The following is a 26605-nucleotide window of genomic DNA, read 5'->3' as shown; positions in this document are numbered from 1 at the left end:
TCTGCACTGCCATTCGATCATGGCTGATGTTTCTCGACCCCATTCGACCTGTAACCCTTGATCCCCCCCTCTCACCAATCAGGACCCCATCTCTCTCTGATTGAAAGACCCTCAGTGACTTGCCCTGCACAGCCCCACAGATTGACATCCCTGTCCCCCACCCACCTCCGGCTGAAGAGATTCCTCCTCATCCTAGTTCTAAAGATATATTAGCGAGTCATTGAGACCGATAGCATGGAAACAGACAACTCATCTAAACTGCATCTAAACATCTAAACTGATTTCGCTGCACTTTGGATGCTGCCTGAACTGCTGTGCTCTTCCAGCACCACTGATCCAGAATCTGGTTTCCAGCATCTGCAGTCATTGTTTTTACCTCATCTAAACTACTGCGACCACTAGGACTCATAACAGCACACAAACCAACAGCCACACTCAGACAACAACTCACCAGGATGAAAGACCCGATACCCAGCATGAGCAAAACCAATGTAGTGTACAAAATCCCATGCAAGGACTGCACAAAACACTACATAGGACAAACAGGAAGACAGCTAACAACCCGCATCCATGAACACCAACTAGCCACGAAACGACCCGACCAGCTATCCTTAGTAGCTACACACTCAGATGACAAGCAACATGAATTCAACTGGGACAACACCACTATTATAGGACAAGCCAAACAGAGAACAGCCAGGGAATTCCTAGAGGCATGGCACTCATCCATAGTTTCTATCAACAAACACATTGACCTGGACCCAATATATCGACCACTGCAGTGGACAGCTGGATCTGACAACCGGAAGTGGCAGATTCAAACCACTATAAATACCGGAGAAAACATCACAGAAGCGCTTCACAGGAGGCTCCCAAGCACTGAGGATGACACCTACACAGGGGACGAAACGTTTGCAACACAAACTCCCAGCTCAGCGAACAGAACCACAACTCATCTAAACTGGCCAGATTTCCTGAATTAATGCCTGCACTTGGACCAAACCCTTCCAATTCATGTACCCATCCAGATGCCTTTTAAATGTTGAGGGGGAAAGATTTAAAAGGGACCTGAGGGACAACTTTTTCACACAGAGGGTGGTGTGTGTATGGAATGAGCTGCCAGAGGAAGTGGTGGAGGCTGGTACAATGACAACATTTAAAAGGCATCTGGATGGGGACAGGAATAGGAAGGGTTTGGAGGGATATGGGCCAAATGCTGGCAAATGGGACTGGATTAATTTCAGTTATCGGGTCAGCACGGATGGGTTGGACTGAAGGGTCTGATTCCGTGCTGTCCATCTCGACGACTCTGTGTGTTGTTTTCAGTACAGATTGCAGCATTGGCAGCAATTTGCTCCTGCACTGGGTCTCCCAGTCATTGACCCACACCTTTTTGGGGAGGAGTGGGGTGGGAGGGTGCACCCAGGTGTCTGGGTCCATGGTAAAGGTGGGAGGAGATGGAAGCCTATATCTGTGGCTCCATGGTGGGGGGTGGGAGGCACTGAGGTGTCTGGGTCCATGTTGGGGGTGGGCACACAAGTGTCTGGGTCCACAGTGGGGATGGGGGAGGGGGGTGGGGAATCCAAGTGTCTGGGTCCATGTTGGGGATGGGGGAGGGGGGTGGGGAATCCAAGTGTCTGGGTCCATGTTGGGGGTGGGCACACAAGTGTCTGGGTCCACAGTGGGGATGGGGGAGGGGGTGGGGAATCCAAGTGTCTGGGTCCATGTTGGGGATGGGGGAGGGGGGTGGGGAATCCAAGTGTCTGGGTCCATGTTGGGGGGAGCAGGGAGCCAGGGGACGGAAGCCGGAAGTGATTGCCGATGGTGTGTGTTGGGGGGAGGGAAGGCTTCCGGTCCATGATGGCGGATGTGAAAGTGCTCTATCTCCCCAGCCGAGGCAGTCTCCCGGAAGTGACGTCTGCCACAACGTCATCCCTTCCAACCCGCGCGGAGGGGGAGGGCCGTCTCCAGGAAGTGACGTTTACTTCACCCTCCACCCCCCCTCCCGGGGGAGGAGAGGCCGGGCCCGTCTCCAGGAAGTGACGTCAGTGCTATGGCTGTCCGGCCGCGCGATGTGGTCGTTCTTCTCCCGGGACCCGGTGAAGGAGTTTCCGTTCGAGACCAGCGGGGGGCCCGAGGCTTCACTCGGCCTGTGGCAGCTGCACCAGGGCCGGAGGAAGGTAGTGACCGGGGGGGAGGGGAACTAGGCCCCGGCTGCAGCCTCGGGCTCCAGTTAGACACCGAGCCCAGGGCCTGAGGAGAGGGGACTCACCCCCTCCCCCTCCCCCCATCCCCCTCCCCCCCCAGTCCATCCCCCTCCCCCCCCATCCCCCTCCCTCCCCCCAGTCCATCCCCCTCCCCCCCCCCAGTCCATCCCCCTCCCCCCCCAGTCCATCCCCCTCCCCCCCCAGTCCATCCCCCTCCCCCCCCAGTCCATCCCCCTCCCCCCCCAGTCCATCCCCCTACCCCCCCAGTCCATCCCCCTCCCCCCTCCCCCCATCCCCCTCCCCCCCCAGTCCATCCCCCTCCCCCCCCAGTCCATCCCCCTCCCCCCCAGTCCATCCCCCTCCCCCCCCAGTCCATCCCCCTCCCCCCCAGTCCATCCCCCCCTCCCCCCCCAGTCCATCCCCCTCCCCCCCAGTCCATCCCCCTCCCCCCCAGTCCATCCCCCTCCCCCCCAGTCCATCCCCCTCCCCCCCCAGTCCATCCCCCCCTCCCCCCCCCAGTCCATCCCCCTCCCCCCCAGTCCATCCCCCTCCCCCCCAGTCCATCCCCCTCCCCCCCCAGTCCATCCCCCTCCCCCCCAGTCCATCCCCCTCCCCCCCCCAGTCCATCCCCCTCCCCCCCCCAGTCCATCCCCCTCCCCCCCCAGTCCATCCCCCTCCCCCCCCAGTCCATCCCCCTCCCCCCCAGTCCATCCCCCTACCCCCCCAGTCCATCCCCCTCCCCCCCCAGTCCATCCCCCTACCCCCCCAGTCCATCCCCCTCCCCCCCCAGTCCATCCCCCTCCCCCCCCAGTCCATCCCCCTACCCCCCCCCCGTCCATCCCCCTCCCCCCCCGTCCATCCCCCTCCCCCCCCCGTCCATCCCCCCCCCCCCCCGTCCATCCCCCTCCCCCCCCGTCCATCCCCCTCCCTCCCCCCAGTCCATCCCCCTCCCTCCCCCCAGTCCATCCCCCTCCCCCCCCCCCCCAGTCCATCCCCCTACGCCCCCTGTCCATCCCCCTCCCCCCCCCAGTCCATCCCCCTCCCCCCCCCCCCCCCAGTCCATCCCCCTCCCCCTTGCCCCTCCCCTCCAACATTCTGGCCGTACTAACCTCCTCGCCCCGTTATTGCTCCCCTGACCCTGTTAGCGGATGCTGATCGGTCTCTCCCTCCCTCTGTCCCAGGGTACCACTGACCCGGTCTCTGTGTTTGTCTACGATATCAAGCCCAACGCCGACGAGCAGACCCAGGTGGCGAAAGCGGCGTTTAAGCGCCTGAAAACCCTCCGACACCCCAACATCCTGTCCTTCACCGATGGGTTAGAGGTACGTGCGCCGCGATCGTTCGGCTCTGGGAGGGTGGCAGAGGCTGGTGAGGGTGGGCAGGAACAAGAAACAGCATTGTCGATGGTGGGGGAGGGGGGTTGGGGCAAAGCTGGTGCCCAGCATCAACGGGATTGTAAGAAACCATAATTGCATTTCTGTTTTAGCCAAACACTGAGCCTTTCGACAGGTTCACTAGATTGCCAACTGTGCATGTGAGCTTAAATGTGAGGGGTGCCCGGTGATGCCCCCCTGGTGTTTTGGGTTTAGCTGTCTGACAGCAGAAAGGCAGAGAAACGTTGGAGGCTTATTGTCTGCCTCTTGCTGTCTCTCGGGGTCTGAATGTTGCTCATGTCGGGACAGAAGGGAGCCCTTGCTGTGTGACAATGTCCCCCACTCCATTCTCCCCACCTCTGCACCGCATCCCACCATTCACTCAGCCAGCCCGTCCACCACCTCTCCCAGCTTCCTGCTGCTGATTTCCGCCCGTCCGTTGTGTGGGCGCCTTCATGGAGCGCCACCTGTGAGCTCTTCCCCCTTTGCGTGGGTTCGCATCCGTGGGCTGCTGGGTGGCTGTTCAACTGCCGCGGACCTCGGGATCACTCCCCCTAATTCAGTCCTCATGTGTGCGGCCTTTGCTGTCACGTTGGTAAACTGGGTTGTCAGTCAAGAGCTGACTTATTTTTTTCCTGTCTCTCCCACCATGCAGTGATGCAGGCAGTCTGTCTGAGATGTACAGCGGGCTGATTGTATCCCACCCCTGTTTTGTACATTCAGATGTACCTCACCCTGGGCAGGGACCTTGCTTGTTTCCCGGTCTCATTGGAACATCGTTGGAGAAGGGGGGAGCTCCAGATTTTAAAAACTAGTCAGTCCCAGAGATGTACAGCATGGAAGCAGAGCCTTTGGTCCAACTGCTAAATGAATCGAGTCCCATTTGCCAGCATTTGGCCCACATCCCTCGCACCCTTTTCCTTACATGTCCCCCCGTCCAGGTGCCTGTGGTAATCGTACCAGCCTCTGCCCCCCTCCTCTGCCAGCTCCGTCCATACGCACAAGTTCATTGGGGCCAAATCGTGGGGCTGCTTTTCACACTGAGTGCCATCGATCGGGCAGTGTTGCAAGTGCAGTACGGCAATAGCTCATTAAAAAATGCTCGATACCCTCGTGGGGCATGCGCATCGCTGACGGACGAACACTCATTACCCATCCCTATCTGTCCTCAAGCACAGTGACTTGCTAGATCCTTGCAGAGGGCAGTTGAGAGTTGCTGAAGGCCTGACCAGGTAAGGGTGGTTGGTTTGCTCCCTTGAAGACCACCATTTGGCCAGATGGATTTTCCCAATGGATTCGCGCTTATCGGTAGATTCTTAATTCCACATTTTGTTTTCCTCCCGTCAAATTTCACCAGCTGCTGTGGCAGGATTCACACCCAGGTTCCCGGAACAGTCACTGCGGTTCTGAATTAATAGTCTAGCACCCACTGGGCCATCGCCTCCCCTTAATTCCGAATTGCGGGATCCCAATAACTGAATGTTAATTAGCCCGGATCAGCTTGGAGAATCGCACGCGCCTTTGGAAAGCTCCAGTAAAACCCACAGTTTCACTGTCCCAGGATTTGTCCCAGCTGAAATTTAAATGGACAAATCAATTCAGGAGGTTGTGACAGTCAGATCAGAAAGCTCCAGCCAGAGCAGGATCTCTCTCCCTCCCCCCACCATCCCCAACACACGTGTGCTTGCACACACATGCACAACTCATCCATTTACAATAGATGAAACAGGAGCAGGAGTAGACCGTTCAGCCCCTTGAGCCTTTCCCTGCTATTCAGTGGCTGATCCGACATTCCTCACTTTCCTGCCCTTTTCCCATCACCCTTGGTTCCCCGACTGATCAGGAAACTATCTGCCTCAGTCTTAAATATACTCCGGGCAGCTCGCGCCTGTGCTCAGACACGCACGTAGGTGCGCTCACACTCACTCAAACAGAGCTGCACGCACTCGCACACCTCTCTGTGGTAAGGAGTTCCAAAGACACTCCACCCTCTGAGATGAACTTCCTCCTCGTCTCAGTCTTAAATTGGTGCCCCTTTCCTCTGAGACTATGCCACCTGGTCCTAGACTCCCCGATGAGGAGAAGACTTATCACCATTTTGTTAAATATAAGAGCCACGTTTGAAGATGTGAACAATAAGTTGGATGCCAAGCTGTCCTGAGTAACACTCCTCTGAATCGATTTGTGAAGGAACCCATCACCCAAGCAGTGGGAAATACTCAGAACAGTGATAACAGTGTTCTCCTTCAAAACGTGCAACTTTTAAACCGGGGTTAATTATTCCTTTTGTTCACTTAAATCAACGTCCCGGAAAGGAGCCCCCTGTTAGATTAGATTCCTGACAGTGTGGAAACAGACCCTTCAGCCCAACCAGTCCATACTGACCCTCCGCAGAGTAACCCACCCAGCCCCATTCCCCTCTGACTAATACACCTTCCACTGTGGGACAATTTAGCACGGCCAATCCACCCTAACCTGCACATCCCTGGGCACTATGGGACAATTTAGCACGGCCAATCCACCCTAACCTGCACATCCCTGAACACTATGGGACAATTTAGCACGGCCAATCCACCCTAACCTGCACATCCCTGAACACTATGGGACAATTTAGCACGGCCAATCCACCCTAACCTGCACATCCCTGAACACTATGGGACAATTTAGCACGGCCAATCCACCCTAACCTGCACATCCCTGAACACTATGGGACAATTTAGCACGGCCAATCCACCCTAACCTGCACATCCCTGGGCACTATGGGACAATTTAAAACCCACACGGACACTGTGAGAACATGCAAACTCCGCACGGACAGTTGCCCGAGGCTGGAATTGAACCTGGGACCCTGGTGCTGTGAGGCAGCAGCGCTAACTGCTGAGCCACCGTGCTCCTGTTGGTTTAACTGTATTTCTTAGATTTGTTTTAAGAGTCCGGCAGGGTTTTAAGCGATCTTGTTTTATTTTACGACTTCGGTGTAATGAGTAACCCCCTCCCCGTGCTGCTTTGAAGGCAGAGAAATGTCTGTACATCGTGACTGAGCCCGTCATTCCGCTTGGCACCTACTTGAAGACAAAGGAGGCGGCGGGAGAACTGACCGAGCAGGAGATCTCGTGGGGGCTGCATCAGATCGTGGTAAGGCTGACCTTGCTCCTTCCGAGATGCTGACTGAATCCTCCGTTGCGTTTAACTGGCGCCGGGGTTGGGGTGGCAGCACAGTGGGGGTGGGATTACGCCGTGGTGGGGGGCAATGTCCAGGCAGACTTTGCGATCACCCCCCAGGCTTTGCCACTGAGAGGCACCCAGCTGAGGGGGGGGGGGTGGCATTACGCTGTGGCAGAGGGGGCGCAGATGCCCAGACTGGCAGGCTTTGGCCTAATCTGATCTGCCGGTAGTAGGGGGTCATGCAAATAGTCTCCAGCAAACTGCCCAAAACCACTGCAAACGGAGCCAGCCGGATTATGTCCCCGTCACAAACGTGGGAGGGGCAGTGAGGAAATCCCAGTCCCCCCGTTCCTAGCCCAAAGATCTGCCCTGTGCCCAGGAGTTTGGACTGTCCAGAGCCGTGTTACAATCCAATTTTCCCTGAATGACACTTGCTATTGATATGGGGCAGCCGGTGTTGGACTGGGGTGGACCGAGTTAAAAATCGCACCACGCCAAATTCTGATCCGACTGGTGTATTTGGGAGCACTAGCTTTCAGAGCGCTGGCAGCCATCTGGTGAAGGAGCAGCACTCCGATAGCTCGTACTTCCAAATAAACCCTGTTGGACTATAACCTGGTGCTGGGTGTTTTTTTAATTCTTGTAACTGGGAATGTGGGAGGCATCGTTGGTTCAGTCAGCGTTCACCTTCCCGTGGTTTACACACAACCTCGGGCATGTACCTGGAAGTGTGACGGCTCCGGGCTGGTCCTGGTCAGCTTCCCGTCACCTATATCCCGAAACTTGATCAGGCGGGATTCTGCTGCCTCTATCCCAGCTTCTCGTGTTCAGCAAACCCCCCCCCCCCCGCCCCCCCTGCCGCCCCCACAGTGTGCTCTTTGCTGACTTAGCCACCCAGTGTGGAAGTGGACCTCCTCAGGTCCAAATTCATCCACACCAGCCAAGTTTCCTCACCTCTGCTAGTCCCATCTGCCTGCGTTTGGCGCGTATCCCTCGAACCCCTTCCTATCCATGTCCCCATCCAGATGTAGTCTTAAATGTTGCCATTATACCAGCCCCCACCACATCCTCTGGCAGCTCATTCCACACACACACACACACACACACACACACACACCACCCTCTGCGTGAAAAGGTTGCCCATTAGGTCCTTTTTATATCTTTCTCCTCTCACCCTAACCCTCTAGTTCTCGAGTCTTTCTCTCCACCCCCACCCATCCCAAGGAAACTACTTTGTCTATTTACCCCATCCATTCACCCCCATGCTTTTATAAACCTCGATAAGGTCACCCCTCAGCTTCCGACACTCCAGGGGGAATAAAATATCCCAGCCTCTTCTTATAGCCTAAACCTTCCAGTCTTCGTAACATCCTTTTTATTTTTTTGCACCCATGAACCAGTTTATTAACCTCCTTCCTGTAGCAGGGTGACCAGAAAGCAAACGCTCCATTGAAAATTCCCCTCGGTTCTCTGCACCAGCCCCCTGCTCTAAATGCCATCCATTTCCTCCAGCCCCACACCCCTCTGTGATGGCGACACTGCCCCGTTTCAGCGCTCTCTCTCTCTCTCTCTCGAGCCTCCCTGGTCAAATGGCTTTGTCTTTGGCAATGGTGCCTTCACTGCCCTAATCTTTGGAATTCCGTCCCGAAACCGCTTACTCTTCCTTGTGAAAGGGTTCTCCAAGGATCAGAGAATCCCTACAGTGTGGAAACAGGCCCTTCAGCCCAACAAGTCCAAGAGTACCCCACCCATACCCATTTCTCTGCCTTATTCCTCTACATTTAACCCTGACTAATGCACCTAACCTGCACTATGGGACAATTTAGCACGGCCAATCCACCCTAACCAGCACATCCCTGGGCACTATGGGACAATTTAGCATGGCCAATCCACCCTAACCAGCACATCCCTGGGCACTATGGGACAATTTAGCACGGCCAATCCACCCTAACCTGCACATCCCTGGGCACTATGGGACAATTTAGCACGGCCAATCCACCCTAACCTGCACATCCCTGGGCACTATGGGACAATTTAGCACAGCCAATCCACCCTAACCTGCACATCCCTGGGCACTATGGGACAATGTAGCACGGCCAATCCACCCTAACCTGCACATCCCTGGGCACTATGGGACAATTTAGCACGGCCAATCCATCCTAACCTGCACATCCCTGGGCACTATGGGACAATTTAGCACGGCCAATCCACCCTAACCTGCACATCCCTGGGCACTATGGGACAATTTAGCACGGCCAATCCACCCTAACCTGCACATCCCTGGGCACTATGGGACAATTTAGCACGGCCAATCCACCCTAACCTGCACATCCCTGGGCACTACGGGACAATTTAGCACGGCCAATCCACCCTAACCTGCACATCCCTGGACACTATGGGACAATTTAGCACGGCCAATCCACTCTAACCTGCACATCCCTGGGCACTATGGGACAATTTAGCACGGCCAATCCACCCTAACCTGCACATCCCTGGACACTACGGGACAATTTAGCACGGCCAATCCACCCTAACCTGCTCATCCCTGGGCACTATGGGACAATTTCGTGTGGCCAATCCACCCTAACCTGCACATCCCTGGACACTATGGGACAATTTAGCACGGCCAATCCATCCTAACCTGCACATCCCTGGGCACTATGGGACAATTTAGCACGGCCAATCCACCCTAACCTGCACATCCCTGGGCACTATGGGACAATTTAGCACGGCCAATCCACCCTAACCTGCACATCCCTGGGCACTATGGGACAATTTAGCACGGCCAATCCACCCTAACCTGCACATCCCTGGGCACTATGGGACAATTTAGCACGGCCAATCCACCCTAACCTGCACATCCCTGGACACTATGGGACAATTTAGCACGGCCAATCCACTCTAACCTGCACGTCCCTGGGCACTATGGGACAATTTAGCACGGCCAATCCACCCTAACCTGCACATCCCTGGACACTACGGGACAATTTAGCACGGCCAATCCACCCTAACCTGCACATCCCTGGGCACTATGGGACAATTTAGCACGGCCAATCCCCTCTAATCTACCATTCGCCTTATCTTTACCCCTCGTGGTTTTGTCAATATCGCGTCAAATCTCCTCTTGTTGTTCTCCTTTCCTGGAGGAACTCGGTCATAACGCCTTAAAGCTATCCTCAAAACTGAAGTCACCTGAAAACAAAACGAACTGAAAATGCTGGAAGTCAGGAATAAAGTTGTTCGATGGGTCACTTGACACCAAGCGTGAGCTCTGCTTTCTCTGTCCACCGATCCTGCCAGACCACGCTGAGTTTCTCCAGCAGTCTCTGTTTCCCTCTTACTCACACCACCTTTGTCTTTTGCTCTGGGTATCCCCCTCCCACCCCCCATGATCTGTTCCACTTGGTCCTTCTGTCAATGACAGAGAGATTAAAGAAAAAAGCGCCACTCTGATCCTGACTCTTACCGCCAGCAGCTGCGGTCCTCACTTTCACCAACACAGAAAAGCCGCAATTTCAAACTCGCTTCAATCCCAGGGAAGTGTCATTCCCGTCTCAACATTTTCACTCTGTATCTAACCCCGTGCTGTCCCTGTCCTGGGGAGTGTTCGATGGGGGACAGTGTAGAGGGAGCTTTACTCTGTATCTAACCCCGTGCTGTCCCTGCCCTGGGGAGTGTTCGATGGGGGGGACAGTGTAGAGGGAGCATTACTCTGTATCTAACCCCGTGCTGTCCCTGCTGTGGGGAGTGTTTGATGGGGGGACAGTGTAGAGGGAGCTTTACTCTGTATCTAACCCCGTGCTGTCCCTGCTGTGGGGAGTGTTTGATGGGGGGACAGTGTAGAGGGAGCTTTACTCTGTATCTAACCCCGTGCTGTCCCTGTCCTGGGGAGTGTTCGATGGGGGGGGACAGTGTAAAGGGAGCATTACTCTGTATTGAACCCCGTGCTGTCCCTGCCCTGGGGAGTGTTTGATGGGGACAGTGTAGAGGGAGCTTTACTCTGTATCTCACCCCGTGCTGTCCCTGCCCTGGGGAGTGTTTGATGGGGGGACAGTGTAGAGGGAGCTTTACTCTGTATCTAACCCTGTGCTGTCCTTGTCCTGGGGAGTGTTTGATTGGGGGGTGAGGAGACAGTGTAGAGGAAGCTTTACTCTGCATCTAATCCTCGCTCTGCTTTCTTATTCTGCCGATGGTCAACTTTTTCACACAGAGGGTGGTACGTGTATGGAATGAGCTGCCAGAGGAAGTGGTGGAGGCTGGTACAATGACAACATTTAAGAGGCATCTGGATGGGGACAGGAATAGGAAGGGTTTAGAGGGGTATAGACCGAGTGCTGGCAAATGGGACTAGATTAATTTTGTATATCTGAGTCAGCACGGACGATTTGGGCCGAAGGGTCTGTGTGCGTGCTGTGTGACTCAGCAATGAGACGTTGAGATATTAATGGAAGACGTGACCAGTATCTGATAGTGCACTGAGATGTGTTCAGACCACGCTGAGTTTCTCCAGCAATCTCTGTTTTGTTTCTGGGGCGCTACGCAGATGCGGAATATTGTTGCTGAGCTGGGACTGTGGGGGCGGGCTGTCTGTCTGCGTGCTGCCTCTCCCCGTCCCCCCCCCCCCCACCCACCTCGGTGTGTGTCTCCCTTCAACAGAAAGCCCTGAGTTTCCTGGTGAACGACTGCGGCCTGATCCACAACAATGTGTGCGTGGCTGCGGTTTTCGTGGACCGGGCGGGCGAGTGGAAGCTGGGCGGCCTGGACTACATGTACGCCGCACGGGGAGAGACGCCGCTGCCCTCGAAAGGCTTCCCAGAGCTCGACAAGTACGACCCACCGGAGGGGAGCGAGCCCGGCAAAGGCAGCACCGAGAAATGGTAACCATCTGAAAGGGAGCAGCACCTCTCCGTCCCTCCCACGCACCCGCAGCTCATTGTCAACTTCCAGCAGGGCAACCTTAACACCGTGTTTACTGCGGGACAGTGTAGAGGGAGCTTTACTCTGTATCTAACCCCGTGCTGTCGCTGTTCTGTGAGTGTTTGATGCGGACAGTGCATTGGGAGTTTTATTCTGTTTTAGCCCCATTCTGCACCTGTCTTGGACAGGGGATGGGAGAGAGTGAGGACTGCAGACGCTGGAGATCAGAGTCTGAGTGTGTGTCTCTGGAAAAGTACAACAGGTCCAGCAGCGTCCGAGGAGCAGGAGAGTCGATGTTTCAGGCATAAGCCCATCGTCAGGAATCAGGGGTTACTGAGGGGCATAAGGGAGCTGGAGTTAAATATGGAGGGTGGGGTGCAGCTAGGGGGGGAAGGAAGATAGTCAGGTAGGATATCCTGCACGTCCAAGCACCTCATCTGTTGTGTCTGTTGCTCTCGATGTGGTCCCCTCTACATTGGGGAGCCAGGACTCCAACTCACTGAACGTCTCTGCGACGCACACACCCAACAGCCCTACCGCCCCTGGCTGACCACTTCAACTCCTCCCTTCCTCCTCCGCCAAGGACAAACCAGTCCTGGGCTGTCTCCACCGCCAAATCCCCGACGCCTGGAGGGAGAACGTCTCATCTTCCGCCTCAGGACCCTCTAACCACACGGCATCCCTGTGGATTTCGCCAGTTTCCTCATCTCCCCTGCCCCCTCCCCACCTTATCCCAGATCCGACCGTCCAACTTGGCACTGCTGTCCTGAACTGTGCTCCCTGGCCGTCTTCCTTCCCACCAATGTGCTCCATCCTCCAGACCCTTTCGCCCGTTACTCCCTCACCTGCATCCACCTAGCGCCTTCCCAGCTACCTGCCAGCCCCACCCCAACCTTCCTACGTATTTCTCAACCCCAGCACCCCCCACAAAGCCACCATTCCAACGTCGATCCTCCTGCTGTTCGGCTGCTGCCGGACCTGCCGTGCTTTTCCAGCTCTGCTTCAGAGACAGTGTAGTGTCACCGTTGATTACTTTTTCCTGGGACTCCCCCGTGCTGACTGTTAGCATCCTGTGCTCAGGCTCCCTCTCCCAAGTGTCGCCCCCCCCCGGCTGTGCTGTTTTCCTTTCTGACTCGCTCTGCGCTCTGGCCAGCGGATGTTCCCCTGCCGCGTATCGGAGGACAGCTAGGGCTAGTAGGGTCGGGCTGAACGCAGCCTCAGAGAGGCAGAGCGAGCTGGGCCGTACCTGCAGACGGTACGTGTTTGCGCCCCCAATCGCAGAGGTGTGGACTGACAGCTTTATTCCCGTTACAGGTCGGCGGACATGTGGCGCCTGGGCTGCCTGATCTGGGAAGTTTTCAATGGACCACTGCCGAGATCCTCCTCCCTCCGCTCCCTGGGAAAGGTCTGTTCTTATCCTCCTCCCGGCAGCAGGGGAGTTAGGGGTGAGTGGGGGCGGGGAGGTTTACTCTCGCCAGTAAGGACGCCCTCACGAGCTAAGTCACAGGGACCCAGCCCCTGCTGAAAGAGCCCTCCTCCACCACACGCTGCTGACAGTGCCGTGGGGGTGCTGTCCCATCAGCTCACCTTCTGACGGACCCAGACACTCCACGGGAATGTCGGAAGGTGGCATGGAGCGGGAGCAGTATTCCTGGTATTCAGAAATTTGACCGGCAGTTCCCTGGGATGTGAGCTCCCTCCCTCCCTCAGCAGAGGATGGCTGAGTGTTGGCCGTCGTTTCCTGTGTTTTGTGTTTAGTCATTCGTTCAGCTGTAGGGGGCGCCTTTTCCCCCCTCTTCAGGGCAGTGGTTGGTCATCACTCGCAGGAGCATCTCCTGCCAGAGTTGGAAGAAATCACCATCTCCCCCTCTCCCCACGGCCTATTGCGTGGCTGATGCTCCCTGCCCAACCTCAGCTCTCCAGATCCCCCGAGCGAGGGGTCAACCCCACTTGTTAGAATGTCCACAGGGTAGAGGAAGGCCTTTCGGCCCCATGGAGTCCATACCCACCCTCTGAAGACAGCCCCACCCAAAACCAGCACCCCAATCCTAGAACTCTACATTTAGCACGGCCAATCCACCCTAACCTGCACATCCCTGGGCACTATGGGACAATTTAGCACGGCCAATCCACCCTAACCTGTACATCCCTGGGCACATATCTTTGGACTGTGGGAGGAAACCGGAGCACCCGGAGGAAACCCCACGCAGACACGGGGAGAATGTGCAAACCCCACCCAGAGAGTTGTTTGAGAGTGGGATTGAACCCGGGTCCCTGGCACTGTGAGGCAGTAGTACTAACTGCTGAGGCACCATACCGTGTTCGCCCTGCCACTGACCTTTCCTCTCCTTTCCCTTTCAGATCCCCAAGTCCCTGGTTCCTCATTACTGCGAGCTGGTCGGGGCCAATCCCAAAGTCAGGCCCAACCCGGCCAAGTTCCTGCAGAGCTGCCGGGGCCTCAATGGCTTCATGAACAACAGGTTCATAGAAACCAACCTGTTCCTGGAGGAGATTCAGGTCAGTCCATGGTCGCAGGATTGGCAGGGAGAGGAAGGAGGCGTGTGGTGTATATGTGTGTCTGTGTGTGTACACGTGTGAGTGTGGTGTATATGTGTATCTGTGTGCACACGTATGTGTGTGTGGTGTATGTGTATCTGTGCGCGCATGTGTGGTGTATAGGTGTATCTGCACGCACACGTGTGTGCAGTATATATGTGTATCTGTGCACGCGTAGGTGTGTATCTGTGCACGTGTGTGGGGTGTATGTGTGTATCTGTGCACGCGTGTGGGGTGTATGTGTGTATCTGTGCACGCGTGTGGGGTGTATGTGTGTATCTGCACGCGTGTGGGGTGTATGCGTGTATCTGTGCACGCGTGTGGGGTGTATGCGTGTATCTGTGCACGCGTGTGGGGTGTATGCGTGTATCTGTGCACGCGTGTGGGGTGTATGCGTGTATCTGTGCACGCGTGTGGGGTGTATGCGTGTATCTGTGCACGCGTGTGGGGTGTATGCGTGTATCTGTGCACGCGTGTGGGGTGTATGCGTGTATCTGTGCACGCGTGTGGGGTGTATGCGTGTATCTGTGCACGCGTGTGGGGTGTATGCGTGTATCTGTGCACGCGTGTGGGGTGTATGCGTGTATCTGTGCACGCGTGTGGGGTGTATGCGTGTATCTGTGCACGCGTGTGGGGTGTATGCGTGTATCTGTGCACGCGTGTGGGGTGTATGCGTGTATCTGTGCACGCGTGTGGGGTGTATGCGTGTATCTATGCACGCGTGTGGGGTGTATGCGTGTATCTGTGCACGCGTGTGGGGTGTATGCGTGTATCTGTGCACGCGTGTGGGGTGTATGCGTGTATCTGTGCACGCGTGTGGGGTGTATGCGTGTATCTGTGCACGCGTGTGGGGTGTATGCGTGTATCTGTGCACGCGTGTGGGGTGTATGCGTGTATCTGTGCACGCGTGTGGGGTGTATGCGTGTATCTGTGCACGCGTGTGGGGTGTATGCGTGTATCTGTGCACGCGTGTGGGGTGTATGCGTGTATCTGTGCACGCGTGTGGGGTGTATGCGTGTATCTGTGCACGCGTGTGGGGTGTGTGTGTGTTTGTGCACGCGTGTGGGGTGTGTGTGTGTATTTGTGCACGCGTGTGGGGTGTGTGTGTGTATTTGTGCACGCGTGTGGGTGTATCTGTGCACGCGTGTGGGGTGCGCCCGTATCTCTGCACGCGTGTGGGGTGCGTCCGTATCTGTGTGGTGTGTGTGCGTATCAGTGCACGCGCGTGTGGAGTGTGTGTGTATCTGTGTGGTGTGTGTATCTGTGTGGGGTGTGTGCGTACACCTGTGCGCGCGGGTGGGGTGTGTGCGTACACCTGTGCGCGCGGGTGGGGTGTGTGCGTACACCTGTGCGCGCGGGTGGGGTGTGTGCGTACACCTGTGCGCGCGGGTGGGGTGTGTGCGCATCTGTGCGCGCGGGTGGGGTGTGTGCGCATCTGTGCGCGCGGGTGGGGTGTGTGCGCATCTGTGCGCGCGGGTGGGGTGTGTGCGCATCTGTGCGCGCGGGTGGGGTGTGTGTGTGCGCATCTGTGCGGTGTATGTGTGTATCTGTGTGCGTGTGCGCATCTGTGCGGTGTATGTGTGTATCTGTGTGCGCGCGCGCATCTGTGCGGTGTATGTGTGTATCTGTGTGCGCGCGCATGTGGTGTATATATGTATCTGCATGCGCGGGTGGGGTGTGTGTGCGCATCTGTGCGGTGTATGTGTGTATCTGTGTGCGTGTGCGCATCTGTGCGGTGTATGTGTGTATCTGTGTGCGCACGCATGTGGTGTATATATGTATCTGCATGCGCACACGCGTGTGGTGTATATATGTGTCAGTGCGTGCGTGCATGTGGTGTATATGTGTGTCAGTGCGCGCGCGCGTGTGGTGTATATGTGTCAGTGCGCGTGTGGTGTATATGTGTCAGTGCGCGTGTGGTGTATATGTGTCTGTGCGCGCGCACACGCGCGTGTGGTGTATGTGTGCGTCTGTGCGCGCACGCGCGTGTGGTGTATGTGTGCATCTGTGCACGCGTGTTTGGTGTATGTGTATCTGCACATGTGTGTATTTGTGTGCACGTGTGCGCGGGGTGTATATGTGTATCTGTGTGCGCGCGTTGCTGTCACACTCTGCTCCCAGTGCCGTGTACAGAGGGACCTCAATTTTCCAGCCTTCAATTAACCAAATATTGGATTACCCGGCAAGATCACAACGTGCTGATATTTGGCTAAACCTTGTTAAACAGCATTTGATTCTCCGAACAAAAGATTCCCCGTCCGTGTCCTTCAGATAATCCAGGTTCCTCTGTACATCTGTAAAGCCGGGGTCTTCCTGTAATGCTGCTCATGGCCACCAGATGTCCCGAGAGGGACTCGCCACTGGAGCACTGTGGTCAGTGGAGTTCTGTCATTGTGACCTCTCCCCTCTCCTGAGGCACGGTGACCCCCCTGGTAAAACCACCCACCCGTCTCTACAGCATCATTCTCTCTCTTGAGGGAGCAGCCCTATGTAGGACAGACAGCAGCTGACACACTCGCGCTCTAAGCTCCCACTGTGACGTGGGTGAGTAAATCCTTCCTTATGCGTGTGAGAGGTGATACTAGGGCAGGCAGGCAGCTCCTCAGCTTTAACCCTCCCATCCCACCCCCCACTCCGAAAAGAGGCTCCTCCCAACAGTGTTGAGGAATTGCCCGGATATTTTGCAGCGAGCATTCCCTGACTCGGGCAGGGATCTTGGTCAGTGAAGTGATTGAGGGGAGGGAGGTGCAGCAGAGTATCTCACAGAGGGACGTGTGTCATGGTGCACTTGGAGCAGAAGTCAGGGCATAGACTCTGGGAAAGAATGGTTGTTATCTCTGTGAGGGAAGGAGAGAATGTCGTGTACCCTGAAATGCAGGACCTTGGGGTTTCAGCATGTTAGTGTTCAAAAACAAAGATGAAGGAGTGCTGATTGAATGAGCTTTGGTCCCTTTCTCAGGCTGATGGCAGTATTGTGTGTTCAGGGCCTGTTCGAGTCATACGGCAGGGAAACAGACCCTTCGGCCCAACCAGTCCATGCCGACCACGTTTCCCCAAGCTAAACTAGTCCCAGCTGCCTGCGTTTGGGCCCATATCCCTCTAAACCTTTCCTATCCATTTACCTGTCCAAATGCCCTTTAAACGTTGTACTCTGTACCCGCCTCTCCCACAGTCTGGCAGCTAATCCACAACACAGACACTCCGAGGGGAATACTTTGCAGGGACAGTTATGAGGACAGCTTGGCTATCACCCTGGGAATTATAAAGACCAAAGAAGAGCCAGGTTACATGAGAGAGGAGAGACGCTGAGGGCGGGGGTGACCTAACGTATGTCTTTGGAGTTATGAAGGGGTTTGATATATAGGAGAAAGTGAGGACTGCAGATGCTGGAGATCAGAGCTGAAAATGTGTTGCTGGAAAAGCACAGCAGGTCAGGCAGCATCCAAGGAGCAGGAGAGCCGACGTTTCGGGCATGAGCCCTTCCCCAGGAATATGTTAGACATGGAGAGGATGTGGGTGACACGAAAATGCAGGGCCAGGAGTTAATAAAGCCAGTCATTAATTCAGGAGAGTTCGGGGCCTGAGCGAATGCAGAGTTGGCGATCACAGCCATTATCACTCCCTCCTTCCCATCACCCAGGTCTTCACCTGCACACCAAGGCATAGCAACAGCTTGTCGAAATGCTTCTTAAATGTTGGGAGGGTATCCGTCCTCTGGCAGGTCATTCCCAGGTGAACCGCATTCTCTGTGGAAGAAGTTGCCCCTCAGGTCCTTTTTAAATCTGTCTCCTTTCACCCTTAAAATATGCCCCCCCATGTTTGAACCCCCTTACCTTAGTGGAAAGACTTTTGCTATTCACTTTATCTGTTCCCCTCACCCTCGACTCCCTCCGCTCCAGTGGAAAAAAAAAGTCCCAGCCTCTCCAACCCTCCATACCCGGCAACAACCTGGGCAAGCTTTTCCAAACTCTTTCCGATTTAATAATATCCTTCCTGGAAACACGGCGACCAGAACTGCACACAGTATTCCCGCGAAGGCCTCATCGCGTACAACTTTAATACGACGTCCCATACTCAAAGCTCTGAGCAGTGAAGGCGCGCATGTTAAACACCGCCTTAACCACCCGGAGACTAGTCCATGATCCAGGTGTGCAGCACTGAAGGAGGGCCACGTTGTCGAGAGATTGACCCTTCCACTGTTTCAGGTGGACCCGAGAGTTGGGGGGTGGGGGAGCTGTGACATTGGATAGATTTATCGCCTTGTCCTGAAAGCGAGGGGCGTCTGGCCACAGCCGTCTTGCTGTTTGGAGCTGTGTGCAGATTGGCTGCAGAGTCGTCCCTACACACAGCAGCACCTACGCTTTTGGGTGGCTTTGAAGCATTTGTGGTGCTCCGAGGACAAGAAAGGAGCTGTACAAATGTAACTCCTTGCTTCAGGTAACTTCAGAGTGCGAGAGAGTGTGTGTGTGTGTGTGTGTGTGTGTGTGTGTGTGTGTGTGTGTGTGTGTGAGAAATAGTGACTATCGACCTCAGTAGAGTGTGACTGTGCTGTGAATAGACAATGTACTTTATCTCTGCCTGTCTCTCTCTCTCTCTCTGCCTGTCTCTCTCTCTCTCTCTCTCTCTCTGCCTGTCTCTCTCTCTCTCTCTGCCTGTCTCTCTCTCTCTCTCTGCCTGTCTCTCTCTCTCTCTGTGCCTGTCTCTCTCTCTCTCTGCCTGTCTCTCTCTCTCTCTGCCTGTCTCTCTCTCTCTCTGCCTGTCTCTCTCTCTCTCTGCCTGTCTCTCTCTCTCTGCCTGTCTCTCTCTCTCTCTCTCTCTGCCTGTCTCTCTCTCTCTCTCTCTGCCTGTCTCTCTCTCTCTCTGCCTGTCTCTCTCTCTCTCTCTCTGCCTGTCTCTCTCTCTCTGCCTGTCTCTCTCTCTCTGCCTGTCTCTCTCTCTGCCTGTCTCTCTCTCTGCCTGTCTCTCTCTCTCTCTGCCTGTCTCTCTCTCTCTCTGCCTGTCTCTCTCTCTCTGCCTGTCTCTCTCTCTCTGCCTGTCTCTCTCTCTCTGCCTGTCTCTCTCTCTCTGCCTGTCTCTCTCTCTCTGCCTGTCTCTCTCTCTCTGCCTGTCTCTCTCTCTCTCTCTGCCTGTCTCTCTCTCTCTCTCTGCCTGTCTGTCTCTCTCTCTCTGCCTGTCTCTCTCTCTCTCTGCCTGTCTCTCTCTCTCTCTCTCTGCCTGTCTCTCTCTCTGCCTGTCTGTCTCTCTCTCTCTCTGCCTGTCTGTCTCTCTCTCTCTCTGCCTGTCTGTCTCTCTCTCTCTCTCTGCCTGTCTGTCTCTCTCTCTGCCTGTCTCTCTCTCTCTCTGCCTGTCTCTCTCTCTCTCTGCCTGTCTCTCTCTCTCTCTCTGCCTGTCTCTCTCTCTCTGCCTGTCTCTCTCTCTCTCTCTCTCTCTGCCTGTCTCTCTCTCTCTCTGCCTGTCTCTCTCTCTGCCTGTCTCTCTCACTCTCTGCCTGTCTCTCTCTCTCTCTGCCTGTCTCTCTCTCTCTCTCTCTGCCTGTCTCTCTCTCTCTCTCTCTGCCTGTCTCTCTCTCTCTGCCTGTCTCTCTCTCTCTCTGCCTGTCTCTCTCTCTCTCTGCCTGTCTCTCTCTCTCTGCCTGTCTCTCTCTCTCTCTCTCTCTGCCTGTCTCTCTCTCTCTCTCTCTGCCTGTCTCTCTCTCTCTCTGCCTGTCTCTCTCTCTCTCTCTCTCTGCCTGTCTCTCTCTCTCTGCCTGTCTCTCTCTCTCTGCCTGTCTCTCTCTCTGCCTGTCTCTCTCTCTCTCTGCCTGTCTCTCTCTCTCTCTGCCTGTCTCTCTCTCTCTCTGCCTGTCTCTCTCTCTCTGCCTGTCTCTCTCTCTCTGCCTGTCTCTCTCTCTCTGCCTGTCTCTCTCTCTCTGCCTGTCTCTCTCTCTCTGCCTGTCTCTCTCTCTCTGCCTGTCTCTCTCTCTCTCTCTCTGCCTGTCTCTCTCTCTCTCTCTCTGCCTGTCTCTCTCTCTCTCTCTCTGCCTGTCTCTCTCTCTCTCTGCCTGTCTCTCTCTCTCTCTGCCTGTCTCTCTCTCTCTCTCTGCCTGTCTCTCTCTCTGCCTGTCTCTCTCTCTCTGCCTGTCTCTCTCTCTCTGCCTGTCTCTCTCTCTCTGCCTGTCTCTCTCTCTCTGCCTGTCTCTCTCTCTCTCTCTGCCTGTCTCTCTCTCTCTCTCTCTGCCTGTCTCTCTCTCTCTCTCTCTCTGCCTGTCTGTCTCTCTCTCTCTGCCTGTCTGTCTCTCTCTCTCTGCCTGTCTGTGTCTCTCTCTCTCTGCCTGTCTGTGTCTCTCTCTCTCTGCCTGTGTCTCTCTCTCTCTGCCTGTCTCTCTCTCTCTCTCTGCCTGTCTCTCTCTCTCTCTCTGCCTGTCTCTCTCTCTCTCTGCCTGTCTCTCTCTCTCTCTCTGCCTGTCTCTCTCTCTCTCTCTGCCTGTCTCTCTCTCTCTCTGCCTGTCTCTCTCTCTCTCTGCCTGTCTCTCTCTCTCTCTCTCTCTGCCTGTCTCTCTCTCTCTCTCTCTCTGCCTGTCTCTCTCTCTCTCTCTCTCTGCCTGTCTCTCTCTCTCTCTCTCTCTGCCTGTCTGTCTCTCTCTCTCTCTGCCTGTCTCTCTCTCTCTCTCTGCCTGTCTCTCTCTCTCTCTCTGCCTGTCTCTCTCTCTCTCTCTGCCTGTCTCTCTCTCTCTCTGCCTGTCTCTCTCTCTCTCTCTCTGCCTGTCTCTCTCTCTCTCTCTGCCTGTCTCTCTCTCTCTCTCTGCCTGTCTCTCTCTCTCTCTGCCTGTCTCTCTCTCTCTCTCTCTCTGCCTGTCTCTCTCTCTCTCTCTCTCTCTCTCTCTCTGCCTGTCTCTCTCTCTCTCTGCCTGTCTCTCTCTCTCTCTCTCTCTGCCTGTCTCTCTCTCTCTCTCTCTCTCTCTGCCTGTCTCTCTCTCTCTCTGCCTGTCTCTCTCTCTCTCTGCCTGTCTCTCTCTCTCTCTCTGCCTGTCTCTCTCTCTCTCTCTCTCTCTCTCTGCCTGTCTCTCTCTCTCTCTCTGCCTGTCTCTCTCTCTCTCTCTCTCTCTGCCTGTCTCTCTCTCTGCCTGTCTCTCTCTCTCTCTGCCTGTCTCTCTCTCTCTGCCTGTCTCTCTCTCTCTCTCTGCCTGTCTGTCTCTCTCTCTCTCTCTCTGCCTGTCTCTCTCTCTCTCTGCCTGTCTCTCTCTCTCTCTGCCTGTCTCTCTCTCTCTCTGCCTCTCTCTCTCTCTCTGCCTGTCTCTCTCTCTCTCTGCCTGTCTCTCTCTCTCTCTGCCTGTCTCTCTCTCTCTCTGCCTGTCTCTCTCTCTCTCTGCCTCTCTCTCTCTCTGTGCCTGTCTCTCTCTCTCTCTGTGCCTGTCTCTCTCTCTCTCTGTGCCTGTCTGTCTCTCTCTCTCTCTGCCTGTCTCTCTCTCTCTCTCTGCCTGTCTCTCTCTCTCTCTGCCTGTCTCTCTCTCTCACTCTCTCTCTGCCTGTCTCTCTCTCTCTCTCTCTCTGCCTGTCTGTCTCTCTCTCTCTCTGCCTGTCTGTCTGTCTCTCTCTCTCTGCCTGTCTGTCTCTCTCTCTCTGCCTGTCTCTCTCTCTCTCTCTCTCTCTCTCTGCCTGTCTCTCTCTCTCTCTGCCTGTCTCTCTCTCTCTCTGCCTGTCTCTCTCTCTCTCTCTGCCTGTCTCTCTCTCTCTCTCTGCCTGTCTGTCTCTCTCTCTCTCTCTGCCTGTCTCTCTCTCTCTCTCTCTCTGCCTGTCTCTCTCTCTCTCTCTCTCTGCCTGTCTCTCTCTCTCTCTCTCTGCCTGTCTCTCTCTCTCTCTCTGCCTGTCTGTCTCTCTCTCTCTGCCTGTCTGTCTCTCTCTCTCTCTGCCTGTCTCTCTCTCTCTCTGCCTCTCTCTCTCTCTCTGCCTGTCTCTCTCTCTCTCTGTGCCTGTCTCTCTCTCTCTCTGTGCCTGTCTGTCTCTCTCTCTCTGCCTGTCTGTCTCTCTCTCTCTGCCTGTCTGTCTCTCTCTCTCTGCCTGTCTCTCTCTCTCTCTCTGCCTGTCTCTCTCTCTCTCTCTGCCTGTCTCTCTCTCTCTCGCTGCCTGTCTCTCTCTCTCTCGCTGCCTGTCTCTCTCTCTCTCGCTGCCTGTCTCTCTCTCTCTCGCTGCCTCTCTCTCTCTGCCTGTCTGTCTGTGTGTGTGTCTCTCTCTTTCCCTCTGCCTGTCTCCCCCTGCCCCTCCCCCTCTGCCCCCGCCCCTGCCCCCTGCAGATTAAGGAGCCCGTGGAACGCCAGAACTTTTTCCTGGAGCTGAGCTCACAGCTCGACACCTTCCCCGAAAACTTCTGCAAGCACAAGATCCTGCCGCAACTGCTGACAGCTTTTGAATTTGGCAACGCTGGCGCGGTTATCCTCACCCCGCTCTTCAAGGCGAGTACTGGGTGTCGGCAGAGTACCACACTGCTCTTCGGAGCTGCCTCTCTTTCTGACGGGTAACACCCCGACTGTATTCCGTGTCGGGAGAGGGCGGGATTAGAAACTGGGATTAAAGAGGCCGACTCGTTAATTTAAACGAAGGAGGGGAGGCCGTGACGTCTCGGTCCTATCTTCGCAGGTGGGAAAATTCCTCAGTGCGGAGGAGTACCAGCAGAAGATTATCCCTGTTGTGGTGAAGATGTTCTCCTCGACAGACCGAGCCATGAGGATTCGCCTGCTGCAGCAGGTCTGTGGCCTTGTCCTAGCTTTTCGAATGCACCCCTCCTCACGCTCTGTGTACCTTCCCCCACCCTCTGCAGAGCCTCCCCCAACTCTGCGCCTGCCTGATTCCCACTCCTCACCTGGCCCCGATGCTATTCCCTTCACTGTGGCCTCAGCTACCTGGATCCCGAGCTCTGGAATATTCCCTCCAGTCACACAGCATGGAAACAGTCCCGAAAGTCTAACCAGTCTGTACCGAATGTAACCTGCAAACTAACCTAGTCCCAGCTGCCTGCTCCTGGCCCATCTCCCTCCAAACCCTTTCCCATTCATGTCCTTATCCAAATGAGTCTTAAACCGTGTAACTGTCCCCACATCCACCACTTATTCTAGAAGTTCATTCCAAACGCAAACCACTCTGTTTTTAAAAACAAAGTTGCCTCTCATGTGTTTTTAAACCTTTCTCCTCTCGCCTTAAAAACATGTCCCCATCCCTCGGGTAATGATCCATGCTCCTCGTGATATTATAATGCTCTCTAAGGTCACCCCTCAATCTCCCATGATCCAGTCGAAATAGTCCCAGTCTCCTTGGAACAAAACTCTCCATTGGTGACATCGAGCCACAGAGATACCCGGCACAGAAACAGACCCTTCGGCCCAACCCGTCCATGCCGACCAGAAATCCCAACTCAATCCAGTCCCACCTGCCAGCACCCGGCCCGTATCCCTCCAAACCCTTCCTATTCCTGTCCCCATCCAGATACATTTTAAATGTTGTCATTGTACCAGCCTCCACCACTTCCTCTGGCAGCTCATTCCACACACGTACCACCCTCTGTGAAAAAGTTGCCCCTTAGGTCTCTTTTATATCTTTCCCCTCTCACCCTAAACCTATGCCCCTCTAGTTCTGAACTCCCCCACCCCAGGGAAAAGACATTGACTATTTACCCTATCCATGCCCCTCATGATGTTATAAACCTCTATAAGGTCACCCCTCAGCCTCCGACGCTCCAGGGATAACAGCCCCAGACTATTAAGCCTCTTCCTGTAGCTCAAACCCTCCGACCCTGGCAACCTCCTTGTAAATCTTGGGAAGTCTCTTCTGAACCCTCTCCATTTTAATAATATCCTTACCAGAGCTGGGCACTGTACTCCTGAAGAGGCCTCTCCTTTTTTAGATTAGATTACTTACAGTGTGGAAACAGGCCCTTCGGCCCAACAAGTCCACACCGACCCGCCGAAGCGCAACCCACCCATACCCCTACATTTACCCCTTACCTAACACTACGGGCAATTTAGCACGGCCAATTCACCTGACCCGCACATCTTTATGACTGTGGGAGGAAACCCGAGCACCCGGGGGAAACCCACGCAGACATGGGGAGAACGTACAAACTCCACACAGTCAGTCGCCTGAGGCGGGAATTGAACCCGGTTCTCTGGCGCTGTGAGGCAGCAGTGCTAACCGACTGTGCCACCGTGCCGCCCACGATCTGGCAGGATACCTCCTGGACCAGTCTGTCCTGACTCTGCGCAGTGTCACGTGTTAGTTTGGATTGTTCCAGCGAAAGTTTACAAGCGTGAATGTTTGAATTAGGAGTCGACGTAGGCCCCTTTGGTGCCTTTGAGCCAGTGCTGTCGGTCGGTAAGACTGTGTACCTCATCTGTCTGTCCCACCCTCCCAGCCATCGCCCAGTAATCCTCAAAATCTTCATTGCCCCCCCCATGTTCACTGCCTCCTGAAGTGAGCGGATCCCCGGTGTGCAGGGATTGTCTCGTGAGCAAAGGTTAAACCAGTTGGCACTCTACCCACTGGGGTTTAGGAGGATGGGAGATGTTCGCTCATTGAAGGGATTGACAGGGTCAGTGCTGAGAGGGTGTATCCCCCTCACGGGTGACTCCCAGACCCAGAGGGCACAGTCTCGGAATAAAGGAGGCGCCAATTTCAGACTGAGATGAGGAATTTCTGCTCTCCTTGCCACCGAGTGGGGGGTGGTGTCAGTGTGTGTGTCTGGGGTGGGGGGTTGTGAGTGTCTGTGAGAGAGTGAGTGTATCTGTGTGTGTGTGTGAATGTAAAGGGGTCTAAGTCTGTGAGAGGGTGTATGTGAGAGTGTGGGCATGTCTCTGTAGGAGTGTGTGTGTAAAGGGGTCTGTGAGAGGGTGCGTGTGGTTGTGTCTCTCTCTGTAGGAGTGTGTGCATGTGTAAAGGGGTCTGTGAGAGGGTACGTGTGAGTGTGGGTGTGTGTCTCTCTGTAGAAGTGTGTGTGTGTGTGTAAAGGGGTCTGAGAGAGTGCAAGTGTGGGCGTGTCTCTAGGAGTGTGTGTGTGTAAAGGGGTCTGAGAGTGTGTGTGTGGGCGTGTCTCTCTAGGAGTGTGTGTGTGTGTGTGTGTGTGTAAAGGGGTCTGTGAGGGTGCGTGTGGGCGTGTCTCTCTGTAGGTGTGTGTGTGTGTGAAGGGGTCTGAGAGAGGGTGTATGTGTGAGTGTGGGCGTGTGTCTCTCTGTAGGAGTGTGTGAGAGAAGGGGTCTGTGAGAGAGTGCATGAGAGTGTGGGCGTGTCTCTCTGTAGGAGTGTGTGTGTAAAGGGGTTTGTGAGAGGGTACGTGAGAGTGTGGGCGTGTGTCTCTCTGTAGGTGTGTGTGTGTAAAGGGGTCTGTGAGAGGGTACGTGAGAGTGTGGGCGTGTGTCTCTGTAGGTGTGTGTGTGTGTGTGTGTAAAGGGGTGTGAGAGGGTGTGTGTGGGCGTCTCTCTCTGTAGGAGTGTGTGTGTGTAAAGGGGTCTGAGAGTGTGTGTGTGGGTGTGTCTCTCTGTAGGAGTGTGTGTGTGTGTGTAAAGGGGTCTGTGAGAGGGTGCGTGTGGGTGTGTCTCTCTCTGTAGGAGTGTGTGTGTGTGTAAAGGGGTCTGTGAGAGGGTGTGTGTGGGCGTGTCTCTCTAGTTGTGTGTGTGTGTGTAAAGGGGTCTGTGAGAGGGTGTGTGTGGGCGTGTCTCTCTGTAGGAGTGTGTGTGTGTGTAAAGGGGTCTGTGAGAGGGTGCGTGTGGGCGTGTGTCTCTGTAGGAGTTGTGTGTGTGTAAAGGGGTCTGTGAGAGGGTGCGTGTGGGCGTGTGTCTCTGTAGGAGTTGTGTGTGTGCAAAGGGGTCTGAGAGGGTGCGGGTGTGGGTGTCTCTCTCTGTAGGAGTCTGTGTGTGTGTGTGTGTGTGTGTAAAGGGGTCTGTGAGAGGGTGTGTGTGGGCGTGTCTCTCTGTAGGAGTGTGTGTGTAAAGGGGTCTGTGAGAGGGTGCGTGTGGGCATGTCTCTCTCTGTAGGAGTGTGTGTGTGTAAAGGGGTCTGTGAGAGTGCGAGTGTGGGCGTGTCTCTCTAGGTGTGTGTGTGTAAAGGGGTCTGTGAGAGGGTGCGAGAGCGAGTGTGGGTGTGTCTCTGTAGGAGTGTGTGTGTGTGTGTAAAGGGGTCTGTGAGGGTGCGTGTGGGCGTGTCTCTCTGTAGGAGTTGTGTGTGTGTAAAGGAGTCTGAGAGGGTGCGTGTGGGTGTGTCTCTCTCTGTAGGAGTCTGTGTGTGTGTGTGTAAAGGGGTCTGTGAGAGGGTGCGAGTGTGGGTGTCTCTCTCTGTAGGAGTCTGTGTGTGTGTGTGTAAAGGGGTCTGTGAGAGAGCGAGTGTGGGTGTGTCTCTCTCTGTAGGTGTGTGTGTGTGTGTAAAGGGG

General features: G+C 55.2%; 2 protein-coding genes across 3 annotated transcripts in view; both read left to right on the top strand.

Annotated features, from left to right (window-relative positions):
- Positions 1 to 2010: 2010 nt before the first annotated feature.
- scyl1 (SCY1-like, kinase-like 1) overlaps positions 2011 to 26605 on the top strand; it is a 67327-nt gene continuing 42732 nt past the window's right edge. For both annotated transcript variants that reach the window (XM_060855369.1, XM_060855368.1), the window contains exons 1-8: positions 2011 to 2180; positions 3389 to 3529; positions 6593 to 6715; positions 11402 to 11622; positions 12977 to 13067; positions 14024 to 14179; positions 22488 to 22646; positions 22831 to 22938. In XM_060855369.1, coding sequence (XP_060711352.1) covers positions 2073 to 2180; positions 3389 to 3529; positions 6593 to 6715; positions 11402 to 11622; positions 12977 to 13067; positions 14024 to 14179; positions 22488 to 22646; positions 22831 to 22938 — 1107 coding nt within the window. In that variant the 5' untranslated portion in view covers positions 2011 to 2072. The remainder of the gene's footprint in view (positions 2181 to 3388; positions 3530 to 6592; positions 6716 to 11401; positions 11623 to 12976; positions 13068 to 14023; positions 14180 to 22487; positions 22647 to 22830; positions 22939 to 26605) is intronic.
- On the top strand, positions 2683 to 3007 carry LOC132836159 (putative uncharacterized protein DDB_G0290521; the record flags this gene model as incomplete). Its single annotated transcript, XM_060855487.1, has 2 exons — positions 2683 to 2736; positions 2960 to 3007. Coding segments are annotated over 2 exons (102 nt in total), but the record flags the coding sequence as incomplete, so codon positions are not given.

This window comes from Hemiscyllium ocellatum, chromosome 46 (genome assembly GCF_020745735.1).
Source record: "Hemiscyllium ocellatum isolate sHemOce1 chromosome 46, sHemOce1.pat.X.cur, whole genome shotgun sequence".
Lineage (NCBI taxonomy): Eukaryota > Metazoa > Chordata > Chondrichthyes > Orectolobiformes > Hemiscylliidae > Hemiscyllium > Hemiscyllium ocellatum.
The sequence above is the reverse complement of the archived record's forward strand: the minus strand, read 5'-3'. Positions and strand labels throughout refer to the sequence as shown.